Here is a 17,192-nt window from a genome sequence, read left to right as displayed (position 1 = left end):
TTTATTTATAGAACACTTTAAAAACAGCCATAGCGCTATACAAAGTGATGTACTAGTGCTTTCAAGCATGACCATGTCAAAGACAAAAGCTAAGCACAGCTGCAATGTTAGCACGGATTAGCATTAGCGAGTATCAAAAAAAAAAGTGAGTTCAGATATTTTCTGAAGTGGGAATAAGTGGAGCTGTTCACATATATTGTGATGACAATTGTTTGCAGTTTAAATCTTACGTTTAGCATTTTGGACTGTCCCTGTGCTAGATGTTAGCCACCATGCTAAGACTTTCTCCAGCCAAAGCTACAGCGCTTAGCTTATGCGCTTTGTGACAGATTTATTGTTGGCTGCATCTGTTAGCATTTGCTTCCTCCTCCGCTCATCAAAACTAAGCGCGTGAAGCGTCGTTTACATTCCACGCTCACTAAACAACACAAGTTGAAAATGTCCAAACAGACCAAATGCAGTACAACATTTCGGAGAGCATATCGCCCCATAAAGATGCTAAACAAGTAGCAATAATATTTCCAGGTCGTATTCGATTGACAGTTGAACATCTGGACGTGGTTTCAGCACATTCAGTCGACAAAGCATTTTATAAAGTTGCCGATTTTCTGTTTAGTTTCTGTTAATCATTCAAGTTTGTCAGACATGTTAGCAACACTTTTTGTCTCAAATTTCCAAGACAAAAGACATTTCACTTCACGTGGACTTGAGCAACTGAAACACATCGACAACATCATCACCGACTTCCAATTTGTTTTCTTCTCTGTGTTTGATTTTCATGTTGTGTTTACTACGTCAAGGATGGCGCTGCTGGGGCTAGCAAGGCGGGGGGCGGGGCTAACTAAGGCCCCATCAGAAATCTGTGTAGCCTCATTTAAGCCCCTCCAGCATTTATATCAAATTTGAAAATATACTGATACATTATTTTCTCAGTTCCACTTCATGTATGTATCGGTCAAGCCCACCTCTAATAATCTTAGATCCGATGGTTTGCATTTTTGTTGTTGTTTTCAGTCAAATGAATCGAATCGAGCACATAATTAACTTCTGCACACGAGCTAATGAAATGAAAAGAAAGAATCAATCTGACCATCCACCAGGTGTTGGCGCCGACATCGTAGCGCAGTTGCCACCTCACTGAGCTGGATGCCATCGCCATGGCGACCGCCACGCCGTCAAGGTGTCAAAGACGGAAGACAAACGCTTGGAGCTACGGAACGAAAGACGAACTCCTCGTCTTCATCTTGTCAACGTCACCAGAGGAAGAAAGTCCTCCTGAGGGACGTCAAGTGTGCGAGCTTCTTGCTTCATTTAGCAAGCGACGAGTCCAGCGAGCGGCTCACCTCGGATGGGACGCGTCCTTGCATCATCACCACAAAAAAAACAAAAAAAACTTTCTGGACTCCACCAAGGGGGCGTCACTGAGAAGATTAGGACCTTCATCAAGTTCTTACAGCTAACACACACACACACCAACTAAGTCGTGTGCTTTGAGCCTTTCGTGGATAAGCAAACTAACAGGGTGTCAAAATGGAGGCCATTGGAATGAAAGGCAACACAGTGGAATAGTGGTTAGCAATTAAGCCTCGGACTTCTCAGGTTCTGGGTTTGAACTGACTTTGACTAGCATCCTGTCTGCTCTTTGTCTATTTGTGTTGAGGGCCCCCTGTTGGTTCGGAGTTTAACTGTTGTCATTTCCTTGTGTGTACACAAGCTTTATGACACTTTTAGAGAAATGATCATTTGGACACACACGGTTTCCAGCCAACAGTGACGATATGCCAATCTCTTTTATATATTTGTTTTGAAAGACAAACTCTTGACTCTAAAAATGCCACTGGAGATGAAATGAAAGATTTGAAATCTTCTTTTGACCTACAAGCTGGTTTGGCTGACTTTGTCTTCACGCAGCTCCACGACCTCGTTCTTGTATGCAAACATGTCCTTGGACTCCTCCTCTTCCTCCTGATCCCTGTTACAATAAAACCACAAGACGCATGTTAGTCATTGCCACCGCGTATGACGCAACATAACAACATACACGCAATTCCAACGATTGTGCCATGAAAGTTGGCTGTTTTCGATTGGCTGCCCTGCTGACAGACTTTTGTCCAATCACATTACAGCTGCCATGTGTTGCCATGTGAATATAATCTGCCTGCTGAAGGCTTGTGGAATTGAATGGAACTCAGATTTGTAATTCACACGAGCCTTCGATGATGTCAGCATTTTTGGGGCAACATTTTGTCCTTTCAATGGACATTGTGGGACTCCTTCTGGTGTGCGCACGCACCCTGGCCACTAGGAGGCAGTGTAACACACACATACAGTATGATGTCAATTGGATGGCAAAGCACAAAATTGCCGCCACATTAGCCGTTTTTTACTGAGCAGTAACAATTCATTCCTGTGCGTGTTGTTTTATACTCAAGCCATCGTTGAATAGAAGATAAACACTTTTGTTCATGCGACGGAACTCAAAGCTCGAAGAGGTGCGTTCCTCAAATATTGTTTACAAAGCAATCTGTTTCTTTTACTGTGGGCAGCCTGTACAATAACCATGCATCTTGTTATGGCACCACCCTAACTTTTAGTTCGGCAAAGGAGAAGCGCTCACTAAACACAATTTGACAGACTTTTGTTTCAGCGTGTGTGCGCGTTTAAGCGAGCGACCTGTCCTTCCCGAACAGTCTGCTGAGGATGAGGAAGACAAAGACCACAAAGAGGAAGACCACCACGGCCGTCAGGCCGGTCAGCCACGGCTGAAGTGTCACCGGCTGAGAGGCGGACATGCGCGCCCCTGGTGCACAAGAAAGAAAAAAAGACAACATTCAATTCTTATTCATTTTTTCATTTTATTTTTTACAAGCCACACCAGGACCGGGAAAAATATGCTATAAGGCCCAACAAGCATTTGTATTCAGACTCACGGAATATTTATTGCATTCATTGAGATACTTTATTTTTCAAACATATTAGTTTTTTTTTATTTGTAACATGAAATAATTAGTTCAATAAAAATAGTAAAATAACTCATTTGAAATATATTTAAACAATTGAAACAATTTTAAAAAATACATTACAAGAATGAGAAAGAATTTTGTAATGGAAATATATCTTAATATTCATTTCATTTAAATTAAAACTTATTTTTGTCAAAATTAACAATTTTAGATGTCCATAAAAAACATGAAATCATTGATTATTTATTAATTACAAATAAAAATGTGACTGAATTATTGTTTTACATTGAACTATTAATTTGTATTCCTTTATCTCATTATACTTTGTCAAATGATTTATTATAAATAAAAAATAAATGAACTGAAATGTACTTGCATGTTCATAATCTGAAACGAGTTTCTCAGTTAATTATAAACAATTATTTATTATTAAAATAAACCATCTTACATGCGCATTTGAACTTTTCCTTAACATTTGACCTCATCTGTGAATGTGCCGCACAAAAATTGGCCCAACCCTGAAAGAAAAAGAACAAACTTTTACCTTTGAAAGTTGAGGCCTGGGCTGCATTCTGCAGTGCCCACAAGATGACAAAAGCCCAAAACATCCTGAAAGTATCCGAGTACTGTAGCTCGTTCTCACACAAACATAGACGACGCGCTGCAATTCTCAAGTCTTTTTTTTTTTTTTTTTGCTGCAATGAGCAAAGGTCACCAATATTTTATGGTTGCCTATCAGGGTGTGAATCATAACGCTACCTGCTATGCTATGTTACTCATTACCAACGTACAGCTCCTCACTAATACTCATTAAATGAGTATTATGAACTTAAACAATTATAAGGAATGATTAAGGTTATGATTTCAGGCTGTCCTTAAGGGCAGCGCCTAACTTCATTGGACATGAAGTAGGCTACTGATCCTTTGTGAGGCAAGATGTAATGTCACAAGTTGATAAGTTATGCGAGAAAAGAAAGCTATCATTTCGGACCTCCCCTAAAGGCAACACCTGTTGCTTAGGTGATTTCAGAAAGCAACGCCTGACACTGTAAAACCTGAAAAACCTAAATCATTGTTGTTGTTTTTTGATGATTTGATTGATTTTACAGTTAAAACGCTGTTATTTTGTTTCAAATTGTTTTGTTTCTTCTTATCGAATCGAATTTCTGTACAACACTTTGTTGCATCTTTGGTTCGTGAGGAATTCTGTGATTTCGTCCTGTCTCTGAAAGCTACTCATCTGTCAATGCTTTTATTGTGAAGGAACCCGACTAGCGTTAATTTGTCATCATATTACATAATCTATAAAATTAAATAAAAACGTACCACCTTGGTGGCTAGAATCACTGTTTAAGGAGCTCCTGCGCTCAAGTCAAACCAAGCGTTTTTATTGTGACGGAACTTCAACGGAAGTGACGCGTTGCCAACCGAACGTGACGTGATTACGTCGCTGTTGGTGGGCGGAAGTGAGCGGCGTCCGGGCGTGGAAGTAAACAAACGCCCCAGAAACCTTCAAGACTTCACGACACCGTCCGTGGCGGCCAAACGAGTGGAAAATGTCTCGTTCAAAAGGCGCGCAGCAGGTGGACTCGCTGCGGGGCTTCAGGACGCCTGAAAGTGAGCCCAGCGTCCCATCCGGACTCCTCAAGGCGGCCCGGCAGAGCGGAACGCTCAACCTGACCAATCGCAGCCTCAGCGAAGGTGCTTTTGACACTTTTCAAACTCAAGTCATGTGTTCAGTGCTGCTTTCAACTGTCGGCTCTTTATGTTGTACAGTTAGTTGTGTGGGTGAATTACAGCTAAAAGCTCATGTCATTTCTACTTCTCACTGAATGGACATCAAAGTATTTAATTCAATAGACAATCAAAATGGAATCACAGCCAACCTAAAGAATGAAAAGAGAATTGGGTCTTAATCTCATGAAACAATGATCACGATACAGGGGTCATCATACACCATACATGTGTATTCCCGGTACTTGACCTTCAAGGCTAGCACGATATTTAACATGACTTTACATGCATTTTCATGATTTCAGATGTATACCTTACTGAAATGATATTTGTATTATGCTGGATGGCCAAAATGTTCTCTTCTGTCAGCAGCGCTTTCCCCGTTACACGTGCCCATGTTTATTTCCCCCCGCCCAGTCCCAACGAACGTATACCGGCTGAACGTGGACACGCCCGAGGAGGCCCATCGCAACGTGTCGTTCGGCGCGTCCGAGCGCTGGTGGGAGCAGACGGACCTCACCAAGCTGCTGTTGGCGTCCAACCGGCTCACGCGCTTGTCCGACGACATCCGACTGCTGCCTGCGCTCACCACGCTCGACGTATGCCAGCCTCACACTCACAAGCGCGTTTGTTTTTAGGTTGTTTTTTTTTTAAAGCATTTGACTTTCTTTCAAGACCCGCACAATATTAGATTTTCTTACAATATAATTGCCGAACCTTCCTAGAGAAAAAGTACACCTCGTTTCAATTGTTGCTCCACCTTTTTATCGTTTAGCTGCACGACAACCAGCTAGAGACGCTGCCGGGCGCTTTGGGGGAACTGCAGGAGCTTCAGCATCTGCGACTCAGGTAAGACGACCGCCTGGCCCGGCCGCGCTGGACCTCGTTACGTGCAAATGGGCTTCCGCCGTTCACACTTGATATCCGGCTTGACTACTAGTCACGTGCTGGATGTTGTGCTGTTTGTTGCGGTAGTCACAACCGTTTGAAGGGGCTGCCGCCGGAGGTCTACTCTCTGAAGAACCTTCAGAGCCTGACGCTGCAGCAGAACCTGCTGGATGCGCTGCCCGAGGAGTTGGGACAACTGGAGGCGCTCACTGAGCTGGTAGCCATTAAGCGACATTTAGCTTTTGTACATGTTGTGCTCGCAAGTTTGCGCACCCTAGGGGCCACGAGGAGAACTCCATTCCATTCCATTTCATCTTTTTTTTTTTTTTTTTTTATCAAGTGGCCACCAGTTGCTCATCACGGTCATAGACATTTTGAAATAGCATCAGCATTTAAAAAATGAAGGTTATTCACTCCCAGCTATTTTGACTGAAGCAACCCCCTTCACTCTCGGCTGTTTTACTGATTTTTTACTGATTTTGCAAGACCCACAGAATATTTTGTTCTATTGCTATAAAAACATGGAACCTACCAAAAGAAAGATTAGAGTCTCTTGTTTCATCACGAAAAAAGTATATTTTTTATCTGTTTCCGTTTTGCAGCAATTAGCATTAGAATATAGCCAAGTTTCATCAATATTCACAAATCTATTTAGAATTGTAAGTAAATTAGCTTTTTTTTAACATGGCCCTGGTTGAGCTCTTTTGCTCCACTGCCACCTGCTGATAGAACGTATTTACACGTTTTTGGGAGCAAACGTATGATGATGTATATTTTTGGGGAGTGGACGAGATGGCAAATGCTGCTTGAGCACATGCGGCGCCTCCGCCTTGCGATGTGCGGCAGGACGTTTCCGACAACCATCTGACGGAGCTCCCGTCCGGCCTGGGCCGTCTCAGCCGCCTGCAGAAGCTCCACCTGTGTCGCAACAAGCTCGCCCGTCTGCCCGACAGCCTGCCGCTGCTCACCAGTAAGACCCGGGTGGCGCAAGCCATCTGGACTTCCAATAAAAGCGCAACTTTCCCCCCCCAAAAATCAAATGTCCTTTTTCTTTTTCTCGCAGATGTGAAGCTGCTGGACTGCAGCAACAACCTTCTGAGCGACGTTCCTGCCGGCCTGTCGCAGATGGCGGCCCTGGAGCAGCTCTACCTGCGACACAACAAACTGCGGCAACTGCCGCCGCTTCACGCGCCTGCGCTCAAGGTTAAATGATTGCACGCACGCACATCGCCATCGGCAGCCATAAAGGCACAATTGCACTCCATGGCAATAGGGGGCAGCACTTTGACAGAAGGAGGTTCCTTGCACAAAACTGGAAACTTCTTTAGCATTAGCCACTCACTTGCTTTGCTTTGGTAATACAGATTAACATCATATTCATAAGAATATAACTTAAGAATGATGATTATGTCAACCAAAAATGTCTAATCAATAACTTGGCGTGTCATGTAACTCTGAAACGTTCGTTCAATTTGTGATTCACTACCATCTTGAAATACTTTTCACAAAAAAGTTATGCAACTGAATAGTTTATACAGATATTTAAAATGAAATCTAATAAAACAAATGTGTAAACGTGATGCATTTATTCGTATGTAAATCCAGCAGACCAGGCAAGCCCGCAAATACAAATAAAATGATTATTTGAGAAATATTTTTAAAATAAGACCAAAAATTAATATAAACATTACATGTAAAAATCGTATTTGAAACATTTTCAAAACAAAAATAGTCCTTTCCTATTTGTATGTATAAAGAAAATGTCAAATGATCAATGTGTCTAAAAACAAACTGTAAATGTTGACTTTTTATACAAATGTTGCATAATTAGATTTTTATAATTTTCTTAAATAAAACAAAAATATTATTTCAATTAATATAACAAATACAATGAGATGTCATATCATTTAAAAATAATAAAATGTTTCGGAAACAGGATGAACCCTTTATTATGCTAATGCAAAAAAAAGCATTCGCACACATTTGAGTTTTCAGATTTTCTTAAGATTATTATTTTTTTTTTAGTTGGATAAAAAAAAATTTGAAAGTCAGCAAACGAGGAATTGACAAGAAGATGTTGACGTTTGCGCAGGAGCTGTACTTGGGCAACAACCAGATTGCGAGCGTGTCCGGCGAGCACGTGTCCCGCTTGGGCGCCCTCGCCGTCCTGGAGCTGCGAGACAACAAGATCGTCACGCTGCCCGAGCAGGTGGCGGCGCTCGGCGCGCTCACGCGACTCGACCTCACCAACAACGACATCGGCGTGTAAGTCCCGCCTCCGTCATCCTCTTTTGGAAAAAGACCAACGTTGGCTTCCTGTCGGCGTCTCAGACTTCCGGCGCCGCTCGGCCTGCTGCCTGAGCTGAAGCTTCTGCTGCTGGAGGGAAATCCTCTGCGTGGGATCAGGAGGGACCTGCTGACAGTTTGTCTTCTCGTCCTTGTCTTCAACATTCTTGGGGTCCAATTTGCAATCGGTGCCTTCAGCTAACCCGCTTGACCGATAGAATTAGCCGACAAGTCGTGGGCGCGGAATCAATTCAACGAGGTTGTCTTAAGGCACCACTGGAGGCTCCTAAATGTCCAAATGCTTTCCCCCTGAAATTCGATGACATTTCCTAAAGTGAGCCAAAATACAGCCAAAGAAAATAATGTTGTTCTCTCAAACATTAATTTAGGATTAATTGTCCATTTAATGAAAACCTTTCAAAAAAAAAAAATATATATATATATATATATATATATATATATATACACTGGATGGTTATGAAAGGGCTATTTTTCATCCAAATCCAGCTTGAGCCCAAACACGGACATGAAAATGGAAGAGTGTGTGACTTCAAGCTAACAAATGCTAAGCACTAATTGAATGGATGACACGTGATTCTCTTTTGGCCACAGAAAGGAACCAATGAGCTTCTCAAGTACATCCAAGGACGAATTAAAGGTACAGTCGCACCTTTCCTGTTGGACTTGACTTTTAGGTGGCGCGCTGCCACAGTGGACACGTTTGTGGCTTGCAGCCAAATCACATTTTCAAAGAGATGCGTGATGGAAAAGTAAGAAAGGAAAGAAGGAAAGGAAGGAGGCGGCTTTGCCAAATCCGCTTCGTTTACGTAAGCCGCCCATAACCGTCAGCGTTTGCGCTCTTCCAGAGGAGCCCGATAATGCCGGCGACATGCCGACCGCCATGACGCTGCCCAGCCAGGCCGCCGTCAACGTGCACAGCATCAAAACGCTCAAGTCGCTGGCGTACAGGTGAGTGAGTGACGCCCGGCCGAGCTGAGCAACATGACATTTGATAGACACGTTTGTCGTGAGTGGACCCACAAAAAAAAACGTCTCTGGGACCCGTAGCCAAAAAGACAGGAAGTAGGGTTCAAAAGTAAAGTACTCGGTCAGGTTTTGTAGCCAAAACGTTGTGGTGTTCCCGCTCAGTGACAAGAAGGCGGAGCGCATCCCGGACGAGCTGTTCCAGGCCGCCGCCGAGCACGCCGTCACGGCGGCCGACTTCAGCAAGAACCTGCTGACTGACGTGCCGCCCAGGTGAGCGAGTACACCAGCCGCGTCGGGTCTGACGGGTGACGGGCTGGCGCGTTTGTGTGCGCGCAGGCTGCCGGAGACGCGGACGTCGCTGACGTCGCTCAACATGGCCTTCAACAGGCTGAGCTGCTGCTCGCTCGTCTGCTCGCTGGCCAACCTGCTGCACCTTGACCTCAGGTACGCGCTACCTCAGGCCGCCATTTTGGCCCTTCAGCCACACATTTGGGGCTCATTGAAACATGAAATTTGACAGGCAGACTCACCAAAAAGTCATGGACTCATGGAAGTCCGCCATTTTGCCGCCAGTTTGGTGGCTTTCTAAGCGGCGTCGTTTGTTTGTGCCCGTCAGGAACAACCAGCTGAGAGATTTACCGGCCGACCTGAAGAATTTGAGCAAACTTCACTCGGTCATCCTCAACTACAACAAGTAAGCCTCCCCAACGCTCACACGGGATCGTTTGGAACGCGTGCGTAAAAAGTTGTGCCGCAGGTTCAAGACCTTCCCGGCGGTTTTGTACGACATGCCGTCCCTGGAAAGCATCCTGCTGGGAAACAACCAGCTGGGAGACGTGGACGCCACCCGTTTGCTGGGGCTGGTCCGTCTGTCCACGCTGGATCTGTCCAACAACGACCTGCTCAACGTGCCGCCGCAACTGGGCTTGTGCGCGACGCTCAGGTAGACGTGCGCCGCACTTTTCCTAATGGACGCCGGTTGAATTGCATTTGACGGTGCTTCGGTTTTTCATTTATTTCCCCAAATGCTTCTTCTTAGTTGAGCTTTTAGTCAAGGCAAAAGCTTTGTGGGAACACCGACTTTTACTGGAGTTGGGGTTCTTATCTGCCTGTGCTTCTTGCAATCAATTAGGCGGAATGTAGAGCTAGCTCAGTGCTGCCGGGAGGGAAGGTTGTGGCAAAATTTGGTACTACATCAAAGACATGTTGAAAGACGTTGACATCAAAAATAGGAGGGCGGAAAAATATTTAGTTTGTTTTCCTCCATTTCGGAATAAGGATAATACATGAAAAGTTTGATGCTGTCTAGAAACAGGAAGTGACATCACAAACAATGCATCAGCGGCGCCACATGTTGCCGAAATTGCTTGTTTTGTTTTTCCTGCCAAATGCAAATGATGTTTGTGTCGTTCAGGTGTTTGAGTCTGGAAGGAAATCCTTTCCGGACCCCGCGAGCCGCCATCGTGGCCAAGGGAACAGACGCCGTGTTGGAGTACCTGCGCAGCCGCATTCCCACATGAGAGCCGAACCCCAACAGGCCGCCCTCGTTGACCCCGAGTTGTGACAATCCTTCATTCATTCATTAAAGATTTGTTTCCTACACTGACTGTTTGATTCCACTTTCTAAGCTTCTGAATGAGGGGCTCGGATTGGTTGATATTCTTCCCCTCTTAGCCCCGCCCCTCCCATGACAAGCTGCCAATCAGTGAACAGGACATTCTTCTTTTCTTTTTCTTTTCTTTTTTGCATGGCCCATTTATAAAAATATCTGCTCATCTGGGGCACGGACACCACAAAAGCTCACACCGTCGCTTGGGAATTTAGCTCAGGGTGAGCATCTTTCGCGCAAATCCAAAAGATCACATTTCACTCATCCATCCAGAAAATGTATTTACAACTAATGAGGCGTTTTTGTCAAACGATTGATGTCGGCAGCATGCCACTCTCAAGCGCATCGCCTCTGCTACCTGAATACTAACTTGCAAATGGACTAACAGCATCGGTGTGTTGATGTTGTTCCGCTATACGCAACTCATATCTGAACAGTGAGGAACACAAAGTCAGGAAATGCAAAAAATACAGCTTTTTATACTTTTTCCTCCGCGAAAAACAACTGATTACTGTACTGCCATATTGAGAAACCGAGGGAGGAAGTCTGTCCGTATCTCTCTCTTATACTTTCACTTACTTTTCCACCACCAAATGTAATATTTCAACATCCATGTTGAGCAGGCTTGAGATTTGTTTGAATGATTTCAGTTCCTCATTCTTTTAGTGGGCAGTGGCAAAAAAAGAAAAAGAAAAGCTTGACATTTTTAAAACTGGGGTGTCCAAACGCCAGCCAAGCAGATGTTTTTTCTGGTCCAAAGACTCAAATGCGCTTGGCTGCATTTTACTGCAGTACTTACCTTCTCCACTGGGTGGCAGGACAGAAGAAGAAAAGAAGTTGGTCGTCACTTGTCACTTCCGGGCTCTGGAGAAGGCGACTGGCGAGGTGGTACCGTTGCTTGCTCTCGGGTTCGCTTCCTATCAGAGAGATCCCGTTTGAATAGATGTTTGTGTAAAATAATAAATTAATAATCTCTCTCTCTTCCTGCTTTTTAACCAATCACGTTATGGGTTAAGATCCGACGCCAAAGTAAGCTAACAGAATCGGCAAGATCCTGGTTTGCTTCCAAATGTGGACCGATCCCAGCCGGCAGGATACACTTGCATGTTTTTTTTTTTTTTTTAATATGCAGTACATAAATATGTATTTGCCTATGCTGATGGATTGTGTGTCTAGATTTAATAAAAGTGTCAAAGTGACCCTTGCCTCCTTCCATTTTATTTTAAAAAAATGTTTGTATGTGGCCCTTGGAAGAAAAGAGGAGGACACCCCTGATGTGGTTTAATTGAAGGACCTAACCAGATATCATATTCTTGGAGGAAATGTCCGAAATTGTAAATGGGCTGCTTTTTACATGGCCCTTTTATCGACACCATATGGTTCCCAAAGTGCTTTACACATTCACACACATGGCGGAAGAAGAAAAACGGAAAAGACGTCAGACAGTACCTTAGCGAACGTTACGATCAGTGCTAGCTTGCTAGCCGCTAACCATAACGCGGGTTGTGACTTCAGCTCAAAGTGAGCTTATTATAAGAGCATTAGCTACTTTTGAATGACACTTACTTGATTGCTGGACGAGGTGGTGGCCAGGAGGCGCATTCTTGTTTGTCCGTGTGCCATGAAAACACGCGTGGTTTCGGGCACACGCCTGCTTTCCACTTGTCCATCGACGTCCACTGCAAGCAAGAAGGCAAACTCTCCAGGTTGTCATGGTAACAAAAGTTAGTCACAAATTGGTCTGGCAATAAATGGGGGCTGCTGACACACTGCATGGAACAGCTGCGCCCCTAAAAGCAACTCATTTCACCAGAAACAGGCTCAGTGGGGCCTTAAGTTACGAGTGCCCCGACTTACAAGATTTGGAAATAAAAGCTGTTTTAATTATTTTATTTTATTTTTTGCTTTGACTTTCGATTCAAAAAGTTGCGATGCGAGCGCCGTACGGTGGCAGTGAACTCACAATCAGGCCATTGACAAACGTTGAACAATTCATCAAAAAAAGAGGCTTCAAGCTGTTTCGTGCCACTCCGGGCTCAAGTTAAACAAAGAAAATGACACGTGGTGGGTTTTAGACAAGCACATTGCTTTGCCTGAGGAAAGTTTGCTTAGCATCATGCTAACAACAATGCAAAATGTAATTGACATGCTAACAGCAGCATTGATAGTTGTGGTTTTAGAAACATGTTGATGGATAATGTAATAATACTCAGATATATACTCTTTATCGCCTATGGAAAAGGATTAATATGACATCATCTTACTGAGTCCCAGTAGAAGACGACTTACTGTTCTTCTTCATTTGTGTCTGCATGGCTGGATCGTGCTGCCACCCGGTGGCCAAAGCAGGCACACCAGAAAGAGCAGCACGTTATTTTGCCTTATTAAAAAGAGAAAAAAAAAAGTTTTCTTGGGGGGCTGGAATTTAGGGGCATTTCCATTCTTTACAATTTGGAAAGATTTGAGATACACGTGTAGTCACGGAAGGAGTTCAACTCATATCTCAAGGCGTGACTGAAGTCTGCATTCTAAGAAATATAAATGTTGACAAAATCAACATGAAGAAGTCTTCAATGAAAATGCATAATGTCTCATTTAAAAATGTTTTTCTTGAAAGTACTTTGCCACAAAACTTTGAGTAAAGACGCGTCCAGATGGACAAAACCCAATGACTTTATTTTCCAACAACGTAACACGGACATGAAAACATTCTGACTAGGACATCACGCTACATCCTGCTCGTCTACGACAAACTAGCACGAAAAACATAAGCGGCAAAGTGCCGCGACGTCCCGGTGTACCTAAACGCATCCTTCGCCCTGCATGGGCGTGTGTGTGTGTGTGTGTGTGTGTTTCTGCGCTAATGTGTGTGCGCGTAATATGCGAGTGTGTACGTGTGTGCGTATGTATGAGACGGGCCTGCGCCAGGATGCTCGTGTACGCTGAAATTTTCCGGGTGTTAAAATGTCTTCAGAGCACCACTTGATACTCGTCAAGATGGCCGACCTCCGTACAATATATACAAAAATATAAAATGTAAATAAAAATACAAACAAATTCTCTTTCGGACGTTTGGAAGGGAGGACTGAGGTTTGGACGTGACGCTGGTGGTCGCCTACTTGTCCGTCTTTTGCTTCTTCCGCTCCACTTCGTCCTGTTAATGACAACAAACACGACAAGGGGTTGAGCTACGCGAGAACACGCCCCCTCGGCCCAAACGCCACCCAATCAGATTCTGTTTCTTTTGGTGATGTTAGCATGCTAGTGGCTTTAGCGACTGAGTAACAAAGAGGAATTGTGAGATTGTTGTGTACTGTGATGATGTTTGTTTGTTTGATGTTTGCCATGTTGTGATTTCAATTTGTTAAATAAAGCATTAAAAAAAATAAAAATAAAGAGGAAGTTGGCTCACTAGCGCTTAGCGTCTTCAGCTGTGTGAAACTTTGTAGCGAAGCCACTCATTTACTTTCTAGCTGACTAACTTGATCAATTTGCAACATGAATTAACAAGTAGCGAGCTCGTTATCTTCTAATCAATGTCCACCCCATATTTGGTAGGAGCTAGCTAGCGCTAATTAACGTCGGACCAAGCTAGCTTACTAACTATGAGTAGCTACTTGCTAACTTTGAACCGATTCATGGCGCTTCCGCCTTTTAGCACCTCGTTGCTAACTTGCTCACCTCGTCATCTTCATCGTCATCATCGTCATCATCAGCTGTTCTCTTCCCTGTGGGTGCGACCAGGTCGTCGTCTTCGTCGTCCTCATCCTCACCTGGACACGCACACACACGTTAGCTTAGCATTAGTGTTGCTTTCTTGGGTGTTGGTTTATTGTGTGTTTTTGTGTTTGTCAACATGTTTGTGAGTTTTTGTGTGTGTGTGTTGATGAGTTTGAATGTGTATCTTTGTTTTTGTGTGTGATTGTTTGTGCGTTCGTGTTGGTGCGTGCACGCGTGATGCCCCGTACCCTCTCCATCCTCCTCTTCCTCGTCTCCCACATCGTCTTCCTCCTCCGCCTCGTTGTCCTGCTCCCCGTTCTCCTCGTCCTGACACACACGCACACACATTGAGGTTCACCCTGCGCGAGGATGATGATGAAGATGATGATGAAGAGGAGCCACTCTCACAGTTTTTCCGTTGGCGGTGGTGTCGTCGCCATTCTTCTCCTCCAAGATTTTCTTCTCCTTCAATTCCTAAAAACCCAAAACACACACACACTCAGAGTAAGCCTCAAATGTCTTCTCCTGTCACGAAACTTGAACGCATCACAAATGTTCACCATCACGTTCATGTGTACTTGAACACAACAGTTGTTTTCACCAACATCTTCACGCTGACTTGAAGGCAACACTCATGTTAACAACCCTTTCACTTGAACAAGAATTTTCCTACGCTCTCCATTGCCACTTGAATGTAACACAAGTTTTGACAGACACTTTCACTTGCAATTGAATGCAACACTTTTGTTTACCAACATCCTCATGTTCTAGAACAAATTCAAAACAAGTTGACATGCACTTGAACGCAACACCAATGTTCACCGACAACACTGTTGCTCCCCACACTTTTATATGCACTTGAACGTACTATAATATTTGCACACTAAATTACAACTTGTGCAATATAGATGACTGTTAACATGTTGTTAATGGCATCGTTGCTTATAACAGTTTATTGAGTACATGTGTGCATATTCATACAATTCATCAGTTATGGACCAAACCAGGAACTGAATTTTTGTTAATTTATGTTTGTGAATTTCCTGCACTGCTACTTTAAAATAGTGTTTTTTTAAGTTATTGATTCATCACTTAATCAATTAAACAATAGACACATTAATCAATTATTAATTAATTATATATATATATATATATATATATATATTGTGTGTGTGTGTGTGTGTGTATACAGCATTGTACATCATGAAGACGGTAAACATGTGCTTCCTGGGTTAGTAGGTAGAGCGGAAGTTTCCATTTTAGGGGACAGGTTGGGCTCCCAATCCCTGTGCTCTGATTGGTCGCATGCTCCCAAGTCCCTCCCACTGGGCTCTTGCTGCTGAAAGATGACACCAGACCAGACTGAAGCAGAGCAGCAGCCTGACTGGTGAGGAGGAAAGGGGAAAAAAAAGCCCAAACACACAGACACGCCCAGACTCCAAGTCCCGGCAGCCCTCAGTGTCACAATGGATGTTGTCACCTGACACCAACTCTGAATGCACTCCACTCGATCTCTTCACACTTTTCACTTGAATGTAGAAATGCCACTTGTGACGTCATGACACTGCAGTCAATCACACCAACTCCCCATTAGACATTTGTCCTTTATTAGGATCCCTAAACCGGTTTTCGACGTCTTTCTTTCGCTTCTTTTCAGTCCGGCGTGGAAGCGAACGGCGCCCCCGTGTGGACTCAAGGGTAAAAATCCATTTAGGAGACCCCAATGAAATCTCTCGCGACCCCCATAACACCCCCGGCGCATCTTTATCCTCCAGACAGGATGCTGCTTCCTGTTGTGAGCGCGCGCGCACTCACACACACTCACACACAAACTCGCACGCGCGTGCGGCTTGGTCGAGGTCCGCGGTGGCGCCGGCGCGTCCTTCGCCCCCGGGCCCTTCGCTCCGGTGGCGGCTGCCCTCCAGCCTGCCTGCCTGCCAGACGACGCTCTGACGCGGGGGAGGGCGGAAGCACCACAAGCGCACCCCCCACTCCCCCCCCCCCCCATACACGATCTGGTAATGAACGGAAGCGACATTTGTATGTTATTTATGTATTTATTTGTAATTTGTTTACAGTTTGAATCGAAAGAGAAAGCGACGCGCCTCTTCTTCTTCCTCTTGTTCACTTTAAGAGGCTCTGAGCGCCAAATCCGCTCTCAATTCCCACGTAACGCGCCACTGACACGCGCCACACACACACACACGCACACTTCATCATCTTCATCATCATCATCAGTCGGATTATTATTTGACGGATCAAAATGCTGCACATACACTAAAAAGATGCTGCAAGCTGTGAATGACGCGCGTCCGTGCGTGCGCGCACGCGCTTGTCCTGCAGCATGTTCAATTCTTCATTAATCAAGCGTGCGCGTGCGCGTCTCACCTTGGCGCTCAGTTCGCCGCTGCTCTCCACTTTGCTGTCCGCCATCTTCTTCTTGTTCTACTTGTTTTTCGAGTTAGCAAACAATAATGGCCGTCGCGCAGATTAGCAGCAGGACGATGGCGAGGATGAGGATGAAGATTCCGATTTCCACTTGAGCCGCGGCGGTAGTCCCCAGCTGCGCGTGCACCCTCCCGCTCGCTCCGCCGCGCGCGCTTTTATAGGCCAGGTGGGCGGGACGTGGAGAACGGCGGGCGCGCTCCGATTGGCCGAGCGCGCTCCGGCCAAAGTCGGCCGCCGATTGGACGCCGCCAAACAATGGACGCGCCTCCCTTGTTGCCCAAAAAGTGTGCCACCCACGCACGCGCGCATGCAAAGGCGCGCGCAGCCGTCGTGCAAAAACGTTGACATGTGTGAGCAAAAAAAACAAAACACTCCGTGCACGCGCTTGGCTGCGTTAATCCCATAATAATCACACAGACTGTAAACGTTTGTTCACACTACGATGACTTTTATGACTCGCCGTGGGCGTGTTTTGCATGCATGCAAAATCAAGTGGGTTTGTTGTTGTTTTTTGAAGTGTAGCTACTTGATTTGCGAAATAACGACTTTTTGGGTCA

At 44.7% G+C, this 17,192-nt stretch overlaps 3 protein-coding genes across 10 annotated transcripts; 1 reads left to right on the top strand and 2 right to left on the bottom strand.

The window, feature by feature from the left end:
• Nucleotides 1–1,757: 1,757 nt before the first annotated feature.
• Nucleotides 1,758–12,969, bottom strand: smim24 (small integral membrane protein 24). Of its 7 annotated transcripts, XM_077584314.1 has the most exons (5): nucleotides 12,034–12,410; nucleotides 11,267–11,384; nucleotides 3,412–3,481; nucleotides 2,674–2,800; nucleotides 1,758–1,972 (listed from the first exon to the last, which is right to left on the bottom strand). In XM_077584314.1, the coding sequence occupies exons 3-5, from the start codon at nucleotides 3,446–3,448 to the stop codon at nucleotides 1,876–1,878; spliced, it is 261 nt and encodes an 86-aa protein (XP_077440440.1). In that variant the 5' UTR covers nucleotides 3,449–3,481; nucleotides 11,267–11,384; nucleotides 12,034–12,410; the 3' UTR covers nucleotides 1,758–1,875. The 7 variants fall into 7 exon arrangements, 5 of the variants coding, with proteins under 5 accessions (XP_077440440.1, XP_077440437.1, XP_077440442.1 ...); XM_077584311.1 differs by lacking the exons at nucleotides 2,674–2,800; nucleotides 3,412–3,481 and adding an exon at nucleotides 12,732–12,969 and having other exon boundaries at nucleotides 12,034–12,146; XM_077584316.1 differs by lacking the exons at nucleotides 11,267–11,384; nucleotides 12,034–12,410 and adding an exon at nucleotides 4,293–5,656.
• Nucleotides 4,387–10,464, top strand: lrrc40 (leucine rich repeat containing 40). Of its 2 annotated transcripts, none has more exons than XM_077584304.1 (15): nucleotides 4,387–4,664; nucleotides 5,115–5,296; nucleotides 5,473–5,546; nucleotides 5,673–5,802; nucleotides 6,432–6,555; nucleotides 6,649–6,788; nucleotides 7,678–7,850; nucleotides 7,917–8,007; nucleotides 8,484–8,529; nucleotides 8,738–8,840; nucleotides 9,021–9,128; nucleotides 9,195–9,302; nucleotides 9,475–9,552; nucleotides 9,616–9,801; nucleotides 10,273–10,464. In XM_077584304.1, exons 1-15 carry the CDS (start codon nucleotides 4,520–4,522, stop codon nucleotides 10,376–10,378), a joined length of 1,794 nt encoding a protein of 597 aa, XP_077440430.1. In that variant the 5' UTR covers nucleotides 4,387–4,519; the 3' UTR covers nucleotides 10,379–10,464. The 2 variants fall into 2 exon arrangements, with proteins under 2 accessions (XP_077440430.1, XP_077440429.1); XM_077584303.1 differs by having other exon boundaries at nucleotides 5,070–5,296.
• Nucleotides 12,970–13,122: 153 nt separating the features above from the next.
• On the bottom strand, nucleotides 13,123–16,780 carry LOC144062687 (uncharacterized). The gene is made up of 5 exons (XM_077584317.1): nucleotides 16,576–16,780; nucleotides 14,596–14,661; nucleotides 14,436–14,514; nucleotides 14,149–14,240; nucleotides 13,123–13,621 (listed from the first exon to the last, which is right to left on the bottom strand). Exons 1-5 carry the CDS (start codon nucleotides 16,618–16,620, stop codon nucleotides 13,583–13,585), a joined length of 321 nt encoding a protein of 106 aa, XP_077440443.1. The 5' UTR covers nucleotides 16,621–16,780; the 3' UTR covers nucleotides 13,123–13,582.
• Nucleotides 16,781–17,192: the final 412 nt, after the last annotated feature.

The sequence above is a fragment of the Vanacampus margaritifer genome, chromosome 13, assembly GCF_051991255.1.
Source record: "Vanacampus margaritifer isolate UIUO_Vmar chromosome 13, RoL_Vmar_1.0, whole genome shotgun sequence".
NCBI classification, from domain to species: Eukaryota; Metazoa; Chordata; class Actinopteri; order Syngnathiformes; family Syngnathidae; genus Vanacampus; species Vanacampus margaritifer.
Note: the sequence above shows the minus strand (reverse complement) of the source record. Positions and strands in the feature narration are given on the sequence as shown.

What these genes read in the sequence shown, in the direction of transcription:
- lrrc40 (XM_077584303.1), top strand. Translation starts at nt 4,520, where the DNA reads ATGTCTCGTTCAAAAGGCGCGCAGCAGGTGGACTCGCTGCGGGGCTTC. An exon ending in CATCCAAGGACGAATTAAAG is followed by an intron (nt 8,530 to 8,737) that starts GTACAGTCGCAC and finishes GCGCTCTTCCAG; the next exon opens with AGGAGCCCGATAATGCCGGC. An exon ending in CTCAAGTCGCTGGCGTACAG is followed by an intron (nt 8,841 to 9,020) that starts GTGAGTGAGTGA and finishes GTTCCCGCTCAG; the next exon opens with TGACAAGAAGGCGGAGCGCA.
- smim24 (XM_077584311.1), bottom strand. Translation starts at nt 12,781, where the DNA reads ATGCAGACACAAATGAAGAAGAACAGTAAGTCGTCTTCTACTGGGACT. An exon ending in TCGTCTTCTACTGGGACTCA is followed by an intron (nt 12,147 to 12,731) that starts GTAAGATGATGT and finishes TCTTGCTTGCAG; the next exon opens with TGGACGTCGATGGACAAGTG. An exon ending in CCACCTCGTCCAGCAATCAA is followed by an intron (nt 11,385 to 12,033) that starts GTAAGTGTCATT and finishes TCTCTCTGATAG; the next exon opens with GAAGCGAACCCGAGAGCAAG.
- LOC144062687 (XM_077584317.1), bottom strand. Translation starts at nt 16,620, where the DNA reads ATGGCGGACAGCAAAGTGGAGAGCAGCGGCGAACTGAGCGCCAAG. An exon ending in GCGGCGAACTGAGCGCCAAG is followed by an intron (nt 14,662 to 16,575) that starts GTGAGACGCGCA and finishes TTGGGTTTTTAG; the next exon opens with GAATTGAAGGAGAAGAAAAT. An exon ending in ATGACGATGAAGATGACGAG is followed by an intron (nt 13,622 to 14,148) that starts GTGAGCAAGTTA and finishes TGTCATTAACAG; the next exon opens with GACGAAGTGGAGCGGAAGAA.